General features: G+C 41.3%; 1 protein-coding gene across 4 annotated transcripts in view; it reads left to right on the top strand.

The window, feature by feature from the left end:
* Positions 1-15,700, top strand: part of lrp4 (low density lipoprotein receptor-related protein 4) — a 120,922-nt gene that overhangs the window by 101,259 nt on the left and 3,963 nt on the right. For 2 of the 4 annotated variants that reach the window (XM_038700913.1, XM_038700916.1), the window contains 23 exons: positions 325-501; positions 3,081-3,206; positions 3,936-4,144; positions 4,404-4,485; positions 4,601-4,706; positions 4,803-5,004; positions 5,232-5,421; positions 6,533-6,664; positions 7,042-7,182; positions 7,278-7,364; positions 7,449-7,620; positions 7,747-7,909; positions 8,881-9,106; positions 9,982-10,285; positions 10,701-10,919; positions 11,183-11,317; positions 11,428-11,536; positions 11,838-12,030; positions 12,564-12,677; positions 12,830-12,923; positions 13,387-13,448; positions 14,905-14,992; positions 15,084-15,225. In XM_038700913.1, the coding sequence (XP_038556841.1) occupies positions 325-501; positions 3,081-3,206; positions 3,936-4,144; positions 4,404-4,485; positions 4,601-4,706; positions 4,803-5,004; positions 5,232-5,421; positions 6,533-6,664; positions 7,042-7,182; positions 7,278-7,364; positions 7,449-7,620; positions 7,747-7,909; positions 8,881-9,106; positions 9,982-10,285; positions 10,701-10,919; positions 11,183-11,317; positions 11,428-11,536; positions 11,838-12,030; positions 12,564-12,677; positions 12,830-12,923; positions 13,387-13,448; positions 14,905-14,992; positions 15,084-15,225 (3,473 nt within the window). Of the gene's footprint in view, positions 1-324; positions 502-3,080; positions 3,207-3,935; positions 4,145-4,403; positions 4,486-4,600; positions 4,707-4,802; positions 5,005-5,231; positions 5,422-6,532; positions 6,665-7,041; positions 7,183-7,277; positions 7,365-7,448; positions 7,621-7,746; positions 7,910-8,880; positions 9,107-9,981; positions 10,286-10,700; positions 10,920-11,182; positions 11,318-11,427; positions 11,537-11,837; positions 12,031-12,563; positions 12,678-12,829; positions 12,924-13,386; positions 13,449-14,904; positions 14,993-15,083; positions 15,226-15,460; positions 15,523-15,700 lie in introns of all 4 variants that reach the window. The other 2 variants (XM_038700915.1, XM_038700914.1) reach the window with 2 other exon arrangements.

Below are 15,700 nucleotides of genomic sequence, written 5' to 3'. Positions count from 1 at the left end.
GGACGATATGACATCAGCCACGGCCACAGGGCTTAATGGGAGGATGTTTGGAGAGAGTTGGTGGAACAAGCCAAAAGCAGCATTTATTTCCTTTCATATATTTGGGTTGGGATTTGAATGTCCAGATGAACCTCACTGAATCATACTTCTTTGCTCATTATAAAGGTGTCAAACTTAACGCCTGTGTTTGTTTACTTGATGATTACTTCCCTTAAAAAACAGCTAGTTCTTTCATGAAAAATGTCATTGGCCCTTTGCTGGTTTTATTACACACTTCATCTCAGCCTTTGTGAAACCTCTCTGTTTCTCTCTCTCTCTCTGTAGGCCTGCCCCACCCGTTTGCCATCACGGTGTTTGAGGACAGCCTCTACTGGACTGACTGGCACACCAAGAGCATCAACAGTGCCAATAAATTCACCGGCAAGAACCAGGAGATTATTCGCAACAAGCTGCACTTCCCCATGGACATACACACCCTGCACCCCCAAAGGCAGCCTGCAGGTCTGTACACAGCAGTGTAGCTAAATCTTAAGATCTTAAAAGTTTGTTAAATAGCCCTGAAATGTCCTAGTAATCACTACAAAACTTGTGAGTGAGAGTAGCCGGTGTACCCCGTGGGCAAAGACGGGAGCTAAATAGCGTAAGGTAAATTGTAACATTGTTTAAGCCTGTTTCAGTACAGAACACACTGTTTAGCTTTTTTTTTTAATAAGCTTTATCGAATGCTATGTTGTTGTTGTTGTCATTGTTAAGAACAATTTTTTACTGCCATTGTCATCAAATGACAAGGTCACAAAACAGCTTGATTCAAGGCAATCAATAGCTTCACAATGGGGAAAATAGAATAGTCTTCCTAGACAAAAGGTCATTGACGTCACAGTAAGTGACATACTTGCTGTTTCAATGGTTGTAGATTCATTGATTTTAATGTCTGAGCTTGTTTTATTGGTTACAAAGAAGCATTGGCAGTAACATACACAGTAAATGGACAAAGAGCAGTGCGAGTTATTGTATCGTACATAATTTCAGCTTTAAAAAACTCATGAGGCTCCTTATATGTTAATTTGTTCACCCCACATCCCCTCAAATATGTCTGTGATTGGGTGTTTTTTTTTTTTAAACTGAATTCTGGGTGAAAACAATGTACCCTTTTTTTTGAAAACAACTAAGTTGCCTGAAGCTGTAGTAATGTTGTCATGCAGCAGGCAGGAGAACAAAATGCTGAATAACAAAACATCAAACAAAAACTCAACATGGATTGAGGGTGGAAAATGATCTGGTCTGGAAGAGACATGGAAAATACGAACCTTCTTTAAGGGTATCATTGCTCACAGAAGTGAACCCTTTTCCCACACGGTGGCAAAGCCAGAGATGATGGAACGATTTGTTGCACTAGTGTTAGACCCTGTGGTGAACTTAAAGGTCGAGGTGTGTTATCAGCATGACAGCAAAGACTTGTGTTCTTTGCTAACAAACCATGCTGAACTCGAGTTCTGGACAAGAGAAAGTTTTGGTTATTGTGCTGATAAAATATTCTAACAGTCCGACACTAATATGAACTGTAAGCCCTTTTCCTTTCGCTTTGATTGCGATTTAGAGAGACATTTGTTCATATCTGAATGTAACAGAGTTGAACTTTGCATCAGTTGCACAAAGAAAAGATGCTTCAGAACTCGGACACAGTGTGGCATTTAGAAAAACAGAAGACTAAAGCTCTGTGTTCGATGTGTAGTTCATTAGATTTCTTAAATAGAAAAGCCTTAATTATTCAAATGAATTTATTTCCAAAATGAAATGCATAAAGTAAATACACTGTTTATAGTCTACTTCATAGTTAACAGGAATAATTTGTCATTTTTGGAAATCTGCTTATTTGCTTTATTGCCAAGAGTTGGATGTGAAGATCGACACCACCCTCATGTCTTAACACAAAATATTTATTTCAAAATACCTCACACCTGAAGGTGCTAAAATAAAAATCAATGCTATGATTTTCTCACATATAATGTTTAAATGCTCAGTCTCTTACAACTGATACAAATATAAAGCCTGTACAATCTGTATACAAACCAGCTCTCAGTGCCTCTCATTGTAATATACTTCCTAGGTAAAGTCTTCTTTGCTGGGACACCGTAATGATATAGCCACTCTGACCTTTCGTTTGAATATAATTTGAAATCTTGATTAAAAAGCAACAGACCTGCCATCATACAGAGTCACTGCATGCTTGCCTTGTCAGCTCTCATTTGCTGGGCTTCTTGTCCGTGTTATTTTTTTAGGATCTCTTCTGGTTTTACCTGTCTCCTTAAATGTAATGTGATTTTATGTTGTCATATTTTAACTACCTGCACCGACTGTCGACTCAGCATTGTTATGTATTAAGAGCCTGCATTGTAAATGTCCTACTTCGCATAATGTTGCTGTACTCATCTTTTTATCCTGTTCAGCTGCTTCATGTTTTCACCTGCTTTCTGCTGTTCTTTTCATGTTTTTATTGTTGTACTAATAACTAATTTAACATCTGGCCAAAGCACCACATTTGGAAATTTGCCTTTTGGCTAACACTGGTACATGTACAGTGATGTTGATCAGTGTGCAATGTCTCTGAAAATAAATTAATGAATAGAACGAAGATTAGCTTAGCTCAGCATAAATACTGGAAGTAGGGGAAAACTGCTTGTCTCACTCTGTCCAAAGGTAAAGAAAAACCTCTTTAATGAGTTTAAAGGAAAATTCTTCTTTTTACAACCCATAATTAGTTTTTATAGTTTTGCTGATACCTATCAGTCACTATAAAGCATTCCTTACAATATTAATTAGAGATATTGGTCGTGTATGAAATTGGTATCACTGTTGCTGAAATCACTATGTGATTTATGAACATAGTTATAAAAGAATGATGAGCAAAACCACGCAAACAAGACCCATGTAGAAAGAAGTGACCTTTGTGTTTTTATTGGCATTTTTGCATTAATTTGAGAGCCCACAGTAGAGAGGCAGACGGGAAACAGCCTCTTCAAAAGGTTTCTAACCACATAAACCATCATTTGCTGAGTGGTGTGTCTCTGTCTCTCCTGTAGGAGGCAGGAACCGTTGTGGCCCCAACAACGGAGGCTGCAGCCACTTGTGTCTCCCCAGCAACAAGACGTACACTTGTGCCTGCCCCACTGGCTTCAAGAAGGTGGACCACTACAACTGTGCAGATGGTGAGTCCCTCAACACCTGGAACTTTAATATGTGCCTTAACTGAGTTGATGTTACATATTTATTCATTTATGTAAGAACGAATGCCAGTTACCACTTGACAATTATTGAATTAATTAATTAATTATTAATTTTCATTTTTAGTGGTTACCTTAAGACAACCACAACCATGTTTCTGTCCTGGTGGTTGAGTTTATACATATTTGTATAAGTGGAGTCTGGAATAAAAAAAAGTCCTCTTTGGTTTTCTGCCAGAGGATGTCTTATATTTCCTGTGGCTCATAAAAACTTTAAAAATGAATCCAAAAAGACAAAATAATAATGCAACATGCATTTAATCTTTCTGACCAGCCTGGCAATCAAAGTGTAGATTATCACAACAGAGGGTTACAAGACATCCACTAAAGTAATATTTCAACTAATGGAAATTTTAAACAAGTTAAATTACATGTTACAGTGAAGTGCTTAACTAAAATTGATGATTTAGGCAAAATGTTTGCAGTTTTTCTCTACCCTATGAAAGACACATTCACACCCTGTAGTTATTAAAACATTACATTTTATTATCATCTAGATTATTACATTAGACTGAGAGTTATGTTTTATGATATTAATCGTCAGTTTGTTTGGATCTGTTAGTTGTCTGTGTATTAGTGCTGTTCTGCTGTGTTCACTGTTCACCCCACTGTTAAACCTAGAAAACTGACAGAAGACCTTTGGTCTTTAATCAGGTCTTGACAAGTTCCTGCTTTTTGCCCGAAGGACGGACATCCGACGAGTCAGCTTCGATACAGAGGACATGTCTGATGATGTCATCCCTCTGGCTGACGTGCGAAATGCCGTAGCACTGGACTGGGATGCCAAAGATGGCTACATCTACTGGACGGACGTCACCACCGACTCCATCAACAGAGCTCTGTGGAATGGCACCAAGCAGGAGGTCAGTGGCATCCAGCCTGACTGAACTTGACACTGAAATCCCATCAGCTCTCATCTATCCAAGAACTAACAGAGAGGAAAAACAGCAGAGGACAGCACGATTTGAATTTATGCAATACTGCCATCTACTGCAGCTGATGTGAAAGTGCAACAGCAATTCGTGTTGGCTCTAAGCATGTCTAAAGATACAAGATGTAACTTGAGGCCGCATTGAATCCTGAATGGGAGAATTCAGATTTTTGTTGTACCTGTTTTTCCAGGTGGTGGTGGACACCAGCCTGGAGAGTCCAGCAGGTTTGGCGATTGACTGGGTGACCAACAAGCTCTACTGGACTGATGCTGGTAACCAGCTTCATTTCACATTATGTCAGATAAAATCAGATTTCTGATGCATTATGTACGATCACCTGCATCACAGTGTTTGCTCTTGGATTTCAACCACTTGTGTGTTTTTCAGGTACAGATCGTATCGAAGTTTCTAATGCTGATGGGAGCATGCGGACTGTCCTGATATGGGAGAACCTGGACCGGCCCAGGGACATTGTCGTCGATCCAATTGGAGGGTGAGATGATTAAAAAGATTTAACAAGTAACATATGAACCTATTCTTGTCATGGCACATTACATTCTTTCTCATTTGTCTGATTCTTTCTCTGTAGTTTCATGTACTGGACTGACTGGGGTGCCAACCCAAAGATCGAGCGTGCAGGAATGGACGCCTCTAGTCGCATCGTCATCATCTCATCCAATCTCACGTGGCCGAACGGGCTCGCCATTGACTATCAGACCAAACGCCTGTACTGGGCCGACGCTGGCATGAAGACAATAGAATTTGGCAACTTTGATGGTTCTGATCGACAGGTAAAGGGTGTTTTAATGATGCTATGCTTTCATTTTTATCCTCACAAAGTTAATGTTTTCATGCTGATTAGTTTGTGAATTTTTTAAAACTTAAAATGTTTTATAGTAGGAATAATGTATTTTGTTGAATTATCCTCGTTTGAGATTTGCGTTCTAGTTTTTCTGTTGATGTAGAAATCAGCAATGTTCAGATCTAATCAGACCTCTGCTACTGTTTTTGCGTACAGGTTTTGATTGGCAGTCAGCTGCCTCACCCATTTGGCCTGACTGTACACGAGGACAAGCTGTACTGGACTGATTGGCAGTCCAAGAGCATCCAGAGTGCTGACAAGCTCACCGGCTTGGGACGGCAGACACTGGCTGAAAACCTAGAGAACCTCATGGACATTCACATGTTCCACCGACTACGGGAGACAGGTCTGTGTGCATCCACGTGCTAGATCAAGTACATGTACAGCAAAGTCAGTAGTAGTACAGTGATAGTACATTTTTCATAGTTTTGTCTCTGTTCTGCTATACATTGGCTCTGAAGTGAATGAAACAGTATGAGGTTTAAGTGCAGGCTTTCAGCTGTAATTTGAGGATGTTTACATCGACATCGGATCAACTGCGGGGTAACTCGAGCCATTTTCAGTAGCTAATTACTGTTATTTACCTAAGCTTGGCAAATGGGCCTCCAGGGCTCTGAGCTATGGAGCAGTCTGTCTTGTTAGCATAAGCTTAAACAGACAAAGTGTAAAGCAGTATAGAGTTAGTCAGTCAGATGTCTGATTTTTTATTTTTTTTTCCCCACATGGAAATAAGCTTTTGGTTATGCATAGTACAAACTTGTCATGTTTAATATCACCAATATAGGCCTGGAGTTTAGCTTCCAGAAATAATATCAATTTAAATCGAACTATTGATCAGAATAATCAAAATTAGATGTTTGCCATATATTGTTCAGCCCTAGTCAATGTTTAGGATCATTGTGGGACTATGTATAAAAAGGGCTTTGAGTCCTATACTGTTAATCTGTTAATGCTTTCAAAAACACTTTCACACACACTTAAAACTCAAAGTCATTGTTTTATTTCAATCTCAATGTTTTGCAGTACAGCAGCATGAAATATGCGAAAAATGTGTCACTGTCCTTATACTTACGGACCATACTTAATGTGTCCTGTTGGACTTTTTTGTCTCTTGTGATGAAGGGAAAAAAATCTCCTGTCACCTTCTGCTTTTCTGATTTTTGCCGCCTTTTCTCAGAGCTCAGATCTTTTGTCTCTGCTGATACTGTGAGGTTTACAGGTAAACTGAACCCAGATCAGTGGCTGAAAGGGCAGAGCCTCAGGGGCTCATACCAAACTGAAGCCTCACTGATCTCAATGATGTGTGGGGCTCTCCTGTGTTCCCTCAAAGCTTTTACTGTCTGTATCTGCAAGTTGTGTGTCTTTGTTTTGTTATCCCGTTCCCTTTCCATTCCTTGCCTGACCTAGAAAGTAGGACAGTGGTTGAGCTGAGTCTGTTTGTGTGTTTCCATCTGTAGTGCGTAACCCGTGTGCTGTGAATAATGGTGGCTGCAGCCACCTTTGTCTCCTGGCTCCTGCTCCCAAAGCCTCCAGCTGTGCCTGTCCCACCGGGATCAACCTGCAGATGGATGGAAAGACCTGCACACCCGGTACGAAACAACAGAATGGAAGGGGACATCACACAGCTGCTTTTTGTAACTGATGCAGTATGACCTTTCATGGTGTAGATTAATCAAAATATATATATAAATATATAGGCTAAAAATATGGGGCTCTGGTGAATTCCTCAGCTACTGTAACTTGTTAACCCCCGAGGCAACATTATCACCAAAGGCATGATGGAAAATACTCATATTAATCTCAAAAGGAAATGTAAACAATAGTAATAAGCCTGCAAATAAAGGGAGAAGGAAGGGTTAATGCCAGTAAGATAAAAGCACATCAGCCCCCTTTGTATTCTGACTGGAAGGTGGTGTGTGTGTGTGTGTGTGTATGTGTGTGTGTGTGTGTGTGTGTGTGCGTGCAGGGATGAGCAGCTTCCTGATCTTTGCACGGAGGACAGACATCAGGATGGTTTCTTTGGATATCCCTTATTTCGCTGATGTGGTTCTGGCTGTTAATAGTTCCATGAAGAACACTATCGCCATCGGGGTCGACCCCAAAGAAGGTTTGAATGCCTTCTCAAAGTTTTAAAATGCCTGTTTCAAAAAGACAGTAGAACTCACTTAGTTCTTACATGTGTATGTGTGGCGCCTCCTGCAGGAAAAGTCTATTGGTCTGACAGTACACTGAAGAAAATCAGCAGAGCTAACATCAACGGAAAAGCATATGAAGACATCGTATCTACAGGTGAGGAGGATGGCCTACGTGTATGATGCTGTTTCGCTCCACCCAGTCATAGTGTCACAACTCTATCTTTGTGTGTCTCTGTAGGGTTGATGACAACTGATGGCCTGGCAGTGGATGCTGTTGGCAGGAAGATCTACTGGACAGACACGGGAACCAACCGCATTGAGGTTGCCAACTTGGACGGCTCCATGAGGAAAGTTCTCATCTGGCAAAACCTGGACAGCCCTCGAGCCATCGCCCTCTACCATGAGATGGGGTGAGGCTGCTAGAGCATGATAGCTAGTCTTGTGACCCAGCATGTCCTCATACATTATCTCTGTCTTCTTACATTGTCTGACCTTTGATTTGTGTCCCTCTAACTTTTTCTGTCTCTCTTATCCAGTTATTTATACTGGACAGACTGGGGAGAGCACGCTAAACTGGAGCGCTCAGCGATGGATGGATCAGACCGTGTGGTTCTCATTAGTAACAACCTGGGCTGGCCCAACGGCCTCGCCATCGACATGGCTGGCTCACAGTTACTGTGGGCCGACGCTCACACTGAGGTCAGTATTGACATCAAGTGACCAATCATAAATTGCAATAGGACAAAAGCCCTGGTTTCTCTGTTTTTAAGGACTTGTAATGTTGATGGACAAGAAATGTGACTTAATTTGCCATTTCATACATTGCAAGTCACTCTGGATCAGACAAACTGGTAGAAATAATAATAAATAAAGAACCTGTTTCTGTATAGCATTTTTTAAACGAGTGCTTCACAGTGAGAAAAAGCAACATAATGAAATAAACACAAGCCAGACTGGTATAATAATTTTGGAAAATACAAAGAAAAGGCTGTTCATAAAGATGCCCCAAATTAAAGACAGACAAGACATAAAAATCTGTAAAAATCTACTCTCTGGGGTGGTGAGAGACCCACACATCCACCATTGTGTCCCTGAGCAAGACACTTAACCCCTAGTTGCTCCAGAGGCGTGTGAGCTCTGACATATATAGCAATTGTAAGTGGCTTTGGATAAAAGCATCAGCTAAATTAATAAAAATGTTAACTGTAACTGCAGCGGAAAATAACTCCTCCAAGGGAGTGTTTTCCATGGAATGTGACGTCACGTGTCAGTGACGTCAAAATAATCGCAATTAGATATTTTTCCAAACTTATTCCCACACCTTTCCAATATCAGATTGGGGGGGTCTGTGTCCGACATTCACTCCCACTTCACACAACTTTTCTCTCTAGCACTATTTTTTCCTTCTTGACACGACCGTTTTTGTCACTTTTAAAATGACTTCCAGGAGCTCTGTCTGAAAATGTGGTCGGACAACCAGTCATACCACTTTATTTCTAGTATAACCTCACCCTTACTGCAGGAACGCAAGTCTGTAGAAATTAGTAGTGATTTAAATTGCTAAATGCTAATTAGCTAAAATGTAAATGTGATAAGACAAAAGATCATCAGACAATATGGAGCATGAAGCCATGGTGGTAATCCTTTTTATCTTTTCTGGTCTTGTCCAGCGTATCGAGTCATCTGACCTGAACGGGCAGAATCGCCGCACCCTTGTGACGCCAGTCCAGCACCCATACGGTTTAACCCTAATGGGGTCCCACATCTACTGGACCGACTGGCAGAGCCGCAGCATCCAGCGAGCTGACAAGAACACTGGGACCAACACCATCACGGTGCGATCCAACCTGCCAGGCCTGATGGACATCCAGGCTGTGGACAGGGAGAGACCACTGGGTGAGTCTGTGGACAGGAAGTTGAATTGTAGTTAAAGGGGAGCTACATCCATTTTACTTGTCAAAACCAGTTAATTTGCCATATTTACTAGCGTATGAAAAAGTTGCATTATATCGTAATGGCTCTGGAGTCACTCAGCTTGGGCTATGAGACAAAATATTTTCAATATAAAGCCCGTGTTAAAACATCAAACTGTTGGATGTGTACTTTAAAAAATGGTGGTGTTTACTGAGTTGCATTATGGGAAGTGTAGGATGCAGTGTTGTTGGAGCTTTAACCTATAGTAGGGACTTAAAGTGAGTTGTTAGCACTCTTATAGTCCCAGACCTGCTGCCTCACAAAAAAGTGTTTCCATCGATTAATATTGCTCATTTCCTTTATTTCCATTTTCTAGTCAATATTTCATGACCTGCTCGACATGTTGTATTTTATTTGTTTGTAGATTTTTGCAACTGATCACACAGCTTCCTAAATTCTTCAGATTTGCTCAGTTTCCCTCCATTTCTATTTTTGCTATCCTTACATTATGCAGTTTTAGCTGTTGAACACATTAGATGTGTTTTTAGCAGTGGCTGGACGCCCTAGTAGTAAACTGTGACTAACGAGAGCTGTTTGATCTCACTAAAAGACGTTTTCACCCCATAAACTACACAAGTCAAGCTTAGAGGAAATTTAGTGGCTCACTTGTAGTTTCATAGAAATTTTTGTTTTGTTTGCCTTCTGTTGATTGTACTTGTGATTATTGACAAGTGATTATATGTTGCCTAGAAATAGTAAGACACCTCTGTAAACGAAAATTAGCTATGGATACACTTTTTGTGTAGCACGGCGTCACCTGTCTCTTGCATCAATCCATCCATCTCTGGCCTCTTCAGGTTTTAATAAGTGTGGCAGGAGAAACGGGGGCTGCACCCACCTGTGCCTGCCTCGTCCCAATGGTACATCCTGCGCCTGTCCCACCGGCATCCTGCTCAAGAGAGACGGCAGGTCATGTGACGACTCCCCAGAGACGTACCTGCTCTTCTCCAACCGCGTCAGTGTTCGCAGAATCTCCCTGGACACCAACGACCACACCGACGTGCACGTACCGGTACCCGAGCTGCACAACGTCATCTCACTGGACTACGACAGCGTGGATGGAAAGCTTTACTACACCGACGTCACCCTGGATGTTATAAGGTGCGAACGCAAACAACTTTTAAATGCAAACTCTCTCTTGACATTTATTTGTTAGCTTTCATTGCATTAATTACAGATGTATGATTATATGTATTAACCAAGTACAGTCATTCTGTCATGTAGAGGTACTTTAAAAATGATGTACATAATGGGAAAAAATCTGGACAAAGTTTATTGTTGCTGTGCTTAAGTAAGACAGTGAGACTGAAAACACGCTTGTCAATACTACTTTGAGAAATGTTTTTCTTCAAAAAATGGAAAAACCAATCGGGTAAAAAAAGACATCCTTAAACTGAGAAGTTTGCTGACATTAAGACATTAAATCAGTATTTAGCAGGATTCCCAGGATTATTTTATTTGCTAGTCTCAGGTAGCCCAATGAGATATAATGTCCACTCTTTACTTTGTTCTTTAGGCGTTCAAACTTAGACGGCAGTGGCATGGAGACAGTGATCAGCCAGGGCCTGAAGACAACAGATGGGCTATCTGTGGACTGGGTGGCCAGGAATATGTACTGGACCGACACCGGGCGCAACACCATCGAGGTGGCCCGTCTGGATGGAACGAGCCGCAAAGTCCTGGTCAACAACAGTTTGGATGAACCCAGAGCCATTGCAGCATTCCCAAGCAAAGGGTAAGAGAGGGTACTATACTGGGCTTCAACCTCATATTTGTGTTTTGACTCACAAGCTGTTAACAGAAATATCTTAAGCATTTTTTTAAAAGATGTCTTAAATCCAGACAAATCAACTGTGCTGAAATTAGCAGAATAAAAAGCAGAATGTTAGCAGAAAGAAGCCAAAACATCGGGAAGAGTTTAGTTTGGAAGAGTCTATTTAAAAATAAATTGTTTGTACAATAGAAAGTCTGCTCACCAGTTCAGCCTTGTCTCTGCAGGTTCCTGTTCTGGACCGACTGGGGTCACATTGCAAAGATTGAGCGATCTCACCTGGACGGCTCAGACCGAAAGGTTCTCATCAACACTGACCTGGGTTGGCCCAACGGTCTCACGCTAGACTACGACACACGAAGGTTAGAGAGAGAAGCATGTCTGCAGCAAGAGCTACCTATATGGCTTTTTAGGCATGTACAGTGTATTTGCAGATCGAAGTGCGTTTATGAATCTGTGATGTTTTCTGCAGGATCTTCTGGGTGGACGCCCACCTGGACAGGATTGAGAGTTCGGACCTGAACGGGAAACTGCGTCAGGTCCTAGTCAGCCCTGTGTCCCACCCATTCGCCCTCACACAGGTACCCCCCACCCCACCCCTCCTCACCCTCAGCTGTTAATCACTGGGCTGACCTTTCCTCCTGGTTACCTCCTCCACTCACCTGCTCTCTTTCACTCATTGGCTCACCGTGTGACTCTCACTGGTCGTCTCTCCGTCCTCCAACTCATACTGAACTCATTCAACTTAACCATTTCTTCTACTTCCCTTCCACTGTGACCCTCATTTTTCTTCCTCCTCTCTCCCTTCCCTTTCTTCCTCCCATCCCCCTGCTCCTTGTCTGTGTTTTTCCTCTCCTCTCTTCTTCTCCCCCGTTTCCCCAGTTGAAGCCGGTGTCCTCCCCTCTAACTCCTTTCTCCCGACTCTCGCAGCAAGACCGCTGGATCTACTGGACGGACTGGCAGACAAAGTCCATCCAGCGGGTTGACAAACACACCGGCCGTAACAAGGAAACCGTGCTGGCCAACGTGGAGGGCCTCATGGACATTATAGTGGTATCACCTCACAGACAGACAGGTAAGGAAGGTTTACTTCTGACTCCCCTGACACCATGGGATACGTCACTGTGTTCATAAACGTTTCTGTGAGGACACTGATGCACAAAGTGTTCGGCTGGTAAAGTGCTGAAGCAGCAGAGGCTGGTATGGATGTGAACTTGAAATACAGCCGGCAATGAACGCAGGCACAGAACGGGTCGCAAGTCTGGTCGGTTTGGTGAGCCACGGTTGCCATAGAAATGACAAAATAAACTTGTATTAAAGCATAATAAAAAAACAACAACACATACCCAAGTTTAAAAATATGCATTTAAATAATCATTTAACACCATTATTGACACTAACTTGAACTAAAATATTAATAATCAGTCACTCAATGCTATGTGGTTTTCTCATTAGGCAGTATAACTACTACTGATCAAATATATACATGGAATTTAGTCAGCATCTCTTACAGTCTGAACACAATCGAAACAAAAATAAACCTTTTCAAATGTGTTTCTGTTTGACTGGTTAGTACCACTTGTGAATGTCCCTACTCCTCTCACTTAGGTACCAACCTCTGTGGGGTAAATAATGGCGGCTGCACTCATCTTTGCTTCGCCAAGACCAACAGTTTTGTGTGCGCGTGCCCTGATGAACCAGATGGCCGACCCTGCTCCACCAGTGAGTGACCACTGTGATTCATCTGTGTGTACCTGACTGTTGTGTGTGCTGACTTGTGAACGTGTTTCAGTGTTATACCCAAAATATGAACTAACTTAAAAGTATGTTCCAGCACACTCAAGTTCTGACCTGCACATGTTTGCCTGCATCAGTTTCAGGTTACATCCCCACCTCTCCAGCCAAAGGAACCAGCAGCACTCCTGTTCCCAACAAGATCCCCAAAGCTCCAACAGACACTCCACACAAGTACGTCTGTTTGTCCATTTGAAGAATATGTAACAGGAAAGCTGTTTTTTGAAGGGATTTTTTACTTTACTTACTCTGAATAAAATGTAATAATAACTTCTCTCAGAGTACTTTTACATTATCCCATTGAGGAATACAATAGTAGACTTGTTCTTCTGCAAATAATGTTGGCAACCTTGCTTAAGAATCTCATGTATTACTCTTTTAAAAAAATGTCAAATAGCGGCATGTTGTCCGCACAAGGTGATGCTGATCTTTTCAACTTTGTTCATCTAATTTGAACAATGACTTTAGAAGAAATAGTAATGATTGGCAAATTGAAGTTCCTTGTCCTTGCTCCAGAAATGTAAGCCTAAGAGGTTTTCAACCAGAAGTAAAACTACAGAAGCTTACAAACTTTTATTTATTGAGTAAATAATATTAAGTACCCTTCTGATGCTGGGTTTCTTTCTTATTTTTACAGCTGCACTGACAAGAATCTAAAAGAAGAAGGCAGCTTGAGCACCGTGGTGACGGCTCCTCATGGTAAGTATACAAAAAAGTTCTCTCCTCTCAGTTTGCACATTGCATATAGTCTTTAAGGAACCGTCTCAAATTCAGGTCTGACATTTTAGTAAATTCACATTTACTATCGTACCCAAAACAAGAAAAGCAATCCAACCATACTTTCATCCAATGTCAAGCACAAGCACATAGATGGGCCAAGAATGTGTTTAGCCTAGCTTAGCTGAAAGACTGGAGGCAGGTGGAAACTGCTAGCCTTGCTAAGCGAAGTTGGTTGTCGTTGTTAACTAGCTTGCTACAGTAGCGAATGATAACAGTTTTGGAGTTATTAGAGCAGTTTTGAGCAGTTTCCCCCTGCTTCCAGTTTAGCTTGGCTAATGCCAGTTATGTCTTGTGGGACAATAGTTATTAGTTTTCAACTTGTAGATATAATTCACCTCAACCCATGAGCAATTACGACTATGCAAAGCAAAAGTGAGCCATCATCAGAGTGATACAATTACGTCAAATAATAATAATAACACTTTGTATATAGCACAACATAAAAACATAGAAAACTAAATTAAAACAGCAACAACTAAATCAATAAAAAAGCTATTTTGACCAGAATCAGAATCCGCTTTATTGCCGGGTATGTGTACACATACGACCAATTTGACTCTGGATTGTACATTGCTCACAATGTGCTTACTCATACAACAATACAAAATCACAATAATAAAAATAAAATAAAATCAGACACAGACTTCAGTGTAGACAACACAAATATACACACTATGAACAAAAACAATATAGACATATTGACAAATAGTGCAGTGAGCACTCAGAGTGCAAAGGATGCTGGAGTATGTACATGTCGGAGGTGGATGTAATATACAGGTACATATACACATGTACACAGTGCAATGAAGCATAGTGCAAAGGATGCTGGAATAAATAAGTATTTTGTGCAAGAGTAATGATTTGAGGTAGGTGGATTTGGTATAAAGTATCTACAATATGACAATATAACAGTATGAACAGCACTGAAATAAAGAATGGTGAATAAATATTAAGTGGTAGCCAGTAAACAGGTGGCTGATTAGAGGCAGAGTTACTGGGTTATTGCACAAGAATTGTTCCTGACGCCGTGAGTCAGAAATCAGCTGTTCATCAGAGTGATGGCTTGTGGGAAGAACCAGATTTTACCAGTTCTCCAGTCAGCTGTCATTCAAAGTTTGAGGACGTTGGCCATTCACTGTTATTGTAGTAGGAGAAGCACAGTAATACCTGTAACCGTAACATAGAGTTTCAGGTTTATAAATACAGGAACCTCTCCCAACTCTATCTCCCATATGACATAAACTTCACACAAGCTAGGCTAATGAGTTTCAGAACTCTGTACTGAGATGAAACTGAAATTGTTTAAGACCGCAAACAAAAGTCTATAATGTTCTTTTAAGCACACAGTGTTTAACATCTGTGCTATCTGTTGAAGGAGAAGGACTTCATATCAGCTATGTGATTGGTGGAGTTCTGACCATCCTGGCTATTCTGATCGTCATCGCTGCTTTGATTTTTTACAGGTCAGTCCCCTGCTTGTCATTTACACTTACATTTGATACACAGCAGACAGTTCAATTTGAAAGACATGTCCCGTTTTCTTCCGGTTGACAGACATAAAAAGTCAAAGTTTGCTGACCCAGGAGTGAGCAACCTGACCTACAGTAACCCCTCGTACCGGACGTCCACACAAGAGGTCAAGATCGAGGCATCGCAGAAGCCTCCAATATACAACCAGCTTCGATATAAGAAAGAGGTAACAATCAGTCTGGACATTGATGTGAAAAAGTTTTTTTTTTAGCAGATGAATGGATTTAAATAAAATCCATTATATTTTCATAGAATGATCACAGACTATGTAGGTGTATGGTGGGTAAATACAGAGACAAATGCCTTGACTGTTTGTCTCTGGTCAAATTGATTGTGTTGACGTGAGCAGGTTACAGACACCAGTGCTCATCTTTTCTTCCTCCTCTCTCTCCTCACTGCAGCTCTCTCACCCCTACAACTCCCTCTCTCCCTTTATCTTTTGACCCACTTGTCCAGTGGAGAGGTAGTTACACAGCATGAAGGAGTTTTCCAGTAATGTTTTCTCTGACTTGTCCTCTGCCGTTTCTTTGTTTTTCACCATTTCTTCTGTCTTTCGCTGCATGCAACCTGCTTTCCAAAATGAATAACTGCTCTCTTTTGGTGCAGTTACAGAGCTCTGTGATCAGTAGCATGTCAGTGTT

The sequence above is a fragment of the Micropterus salmoides genome, unplaced genomic scaffold (assembly GCF_014851395.1).
Source record: "Micropterus salmoides isolate LMB-PRFRI ecotype aquatic unplaced genomic scaffold, ASM1485139v1 Ms_hic_scaffold_6, whole genome shotgun sequence".
Taxonomy (NCBI): Eukaryota; Metazoa; Chordata; class Actinopteri; order Centrarchiformes; family Centrarchidae; genus Micropterus; species Micropterus salmoides.
This window is presented reverse-complemented; position numbering and strand designations above follow the sequence as displayed.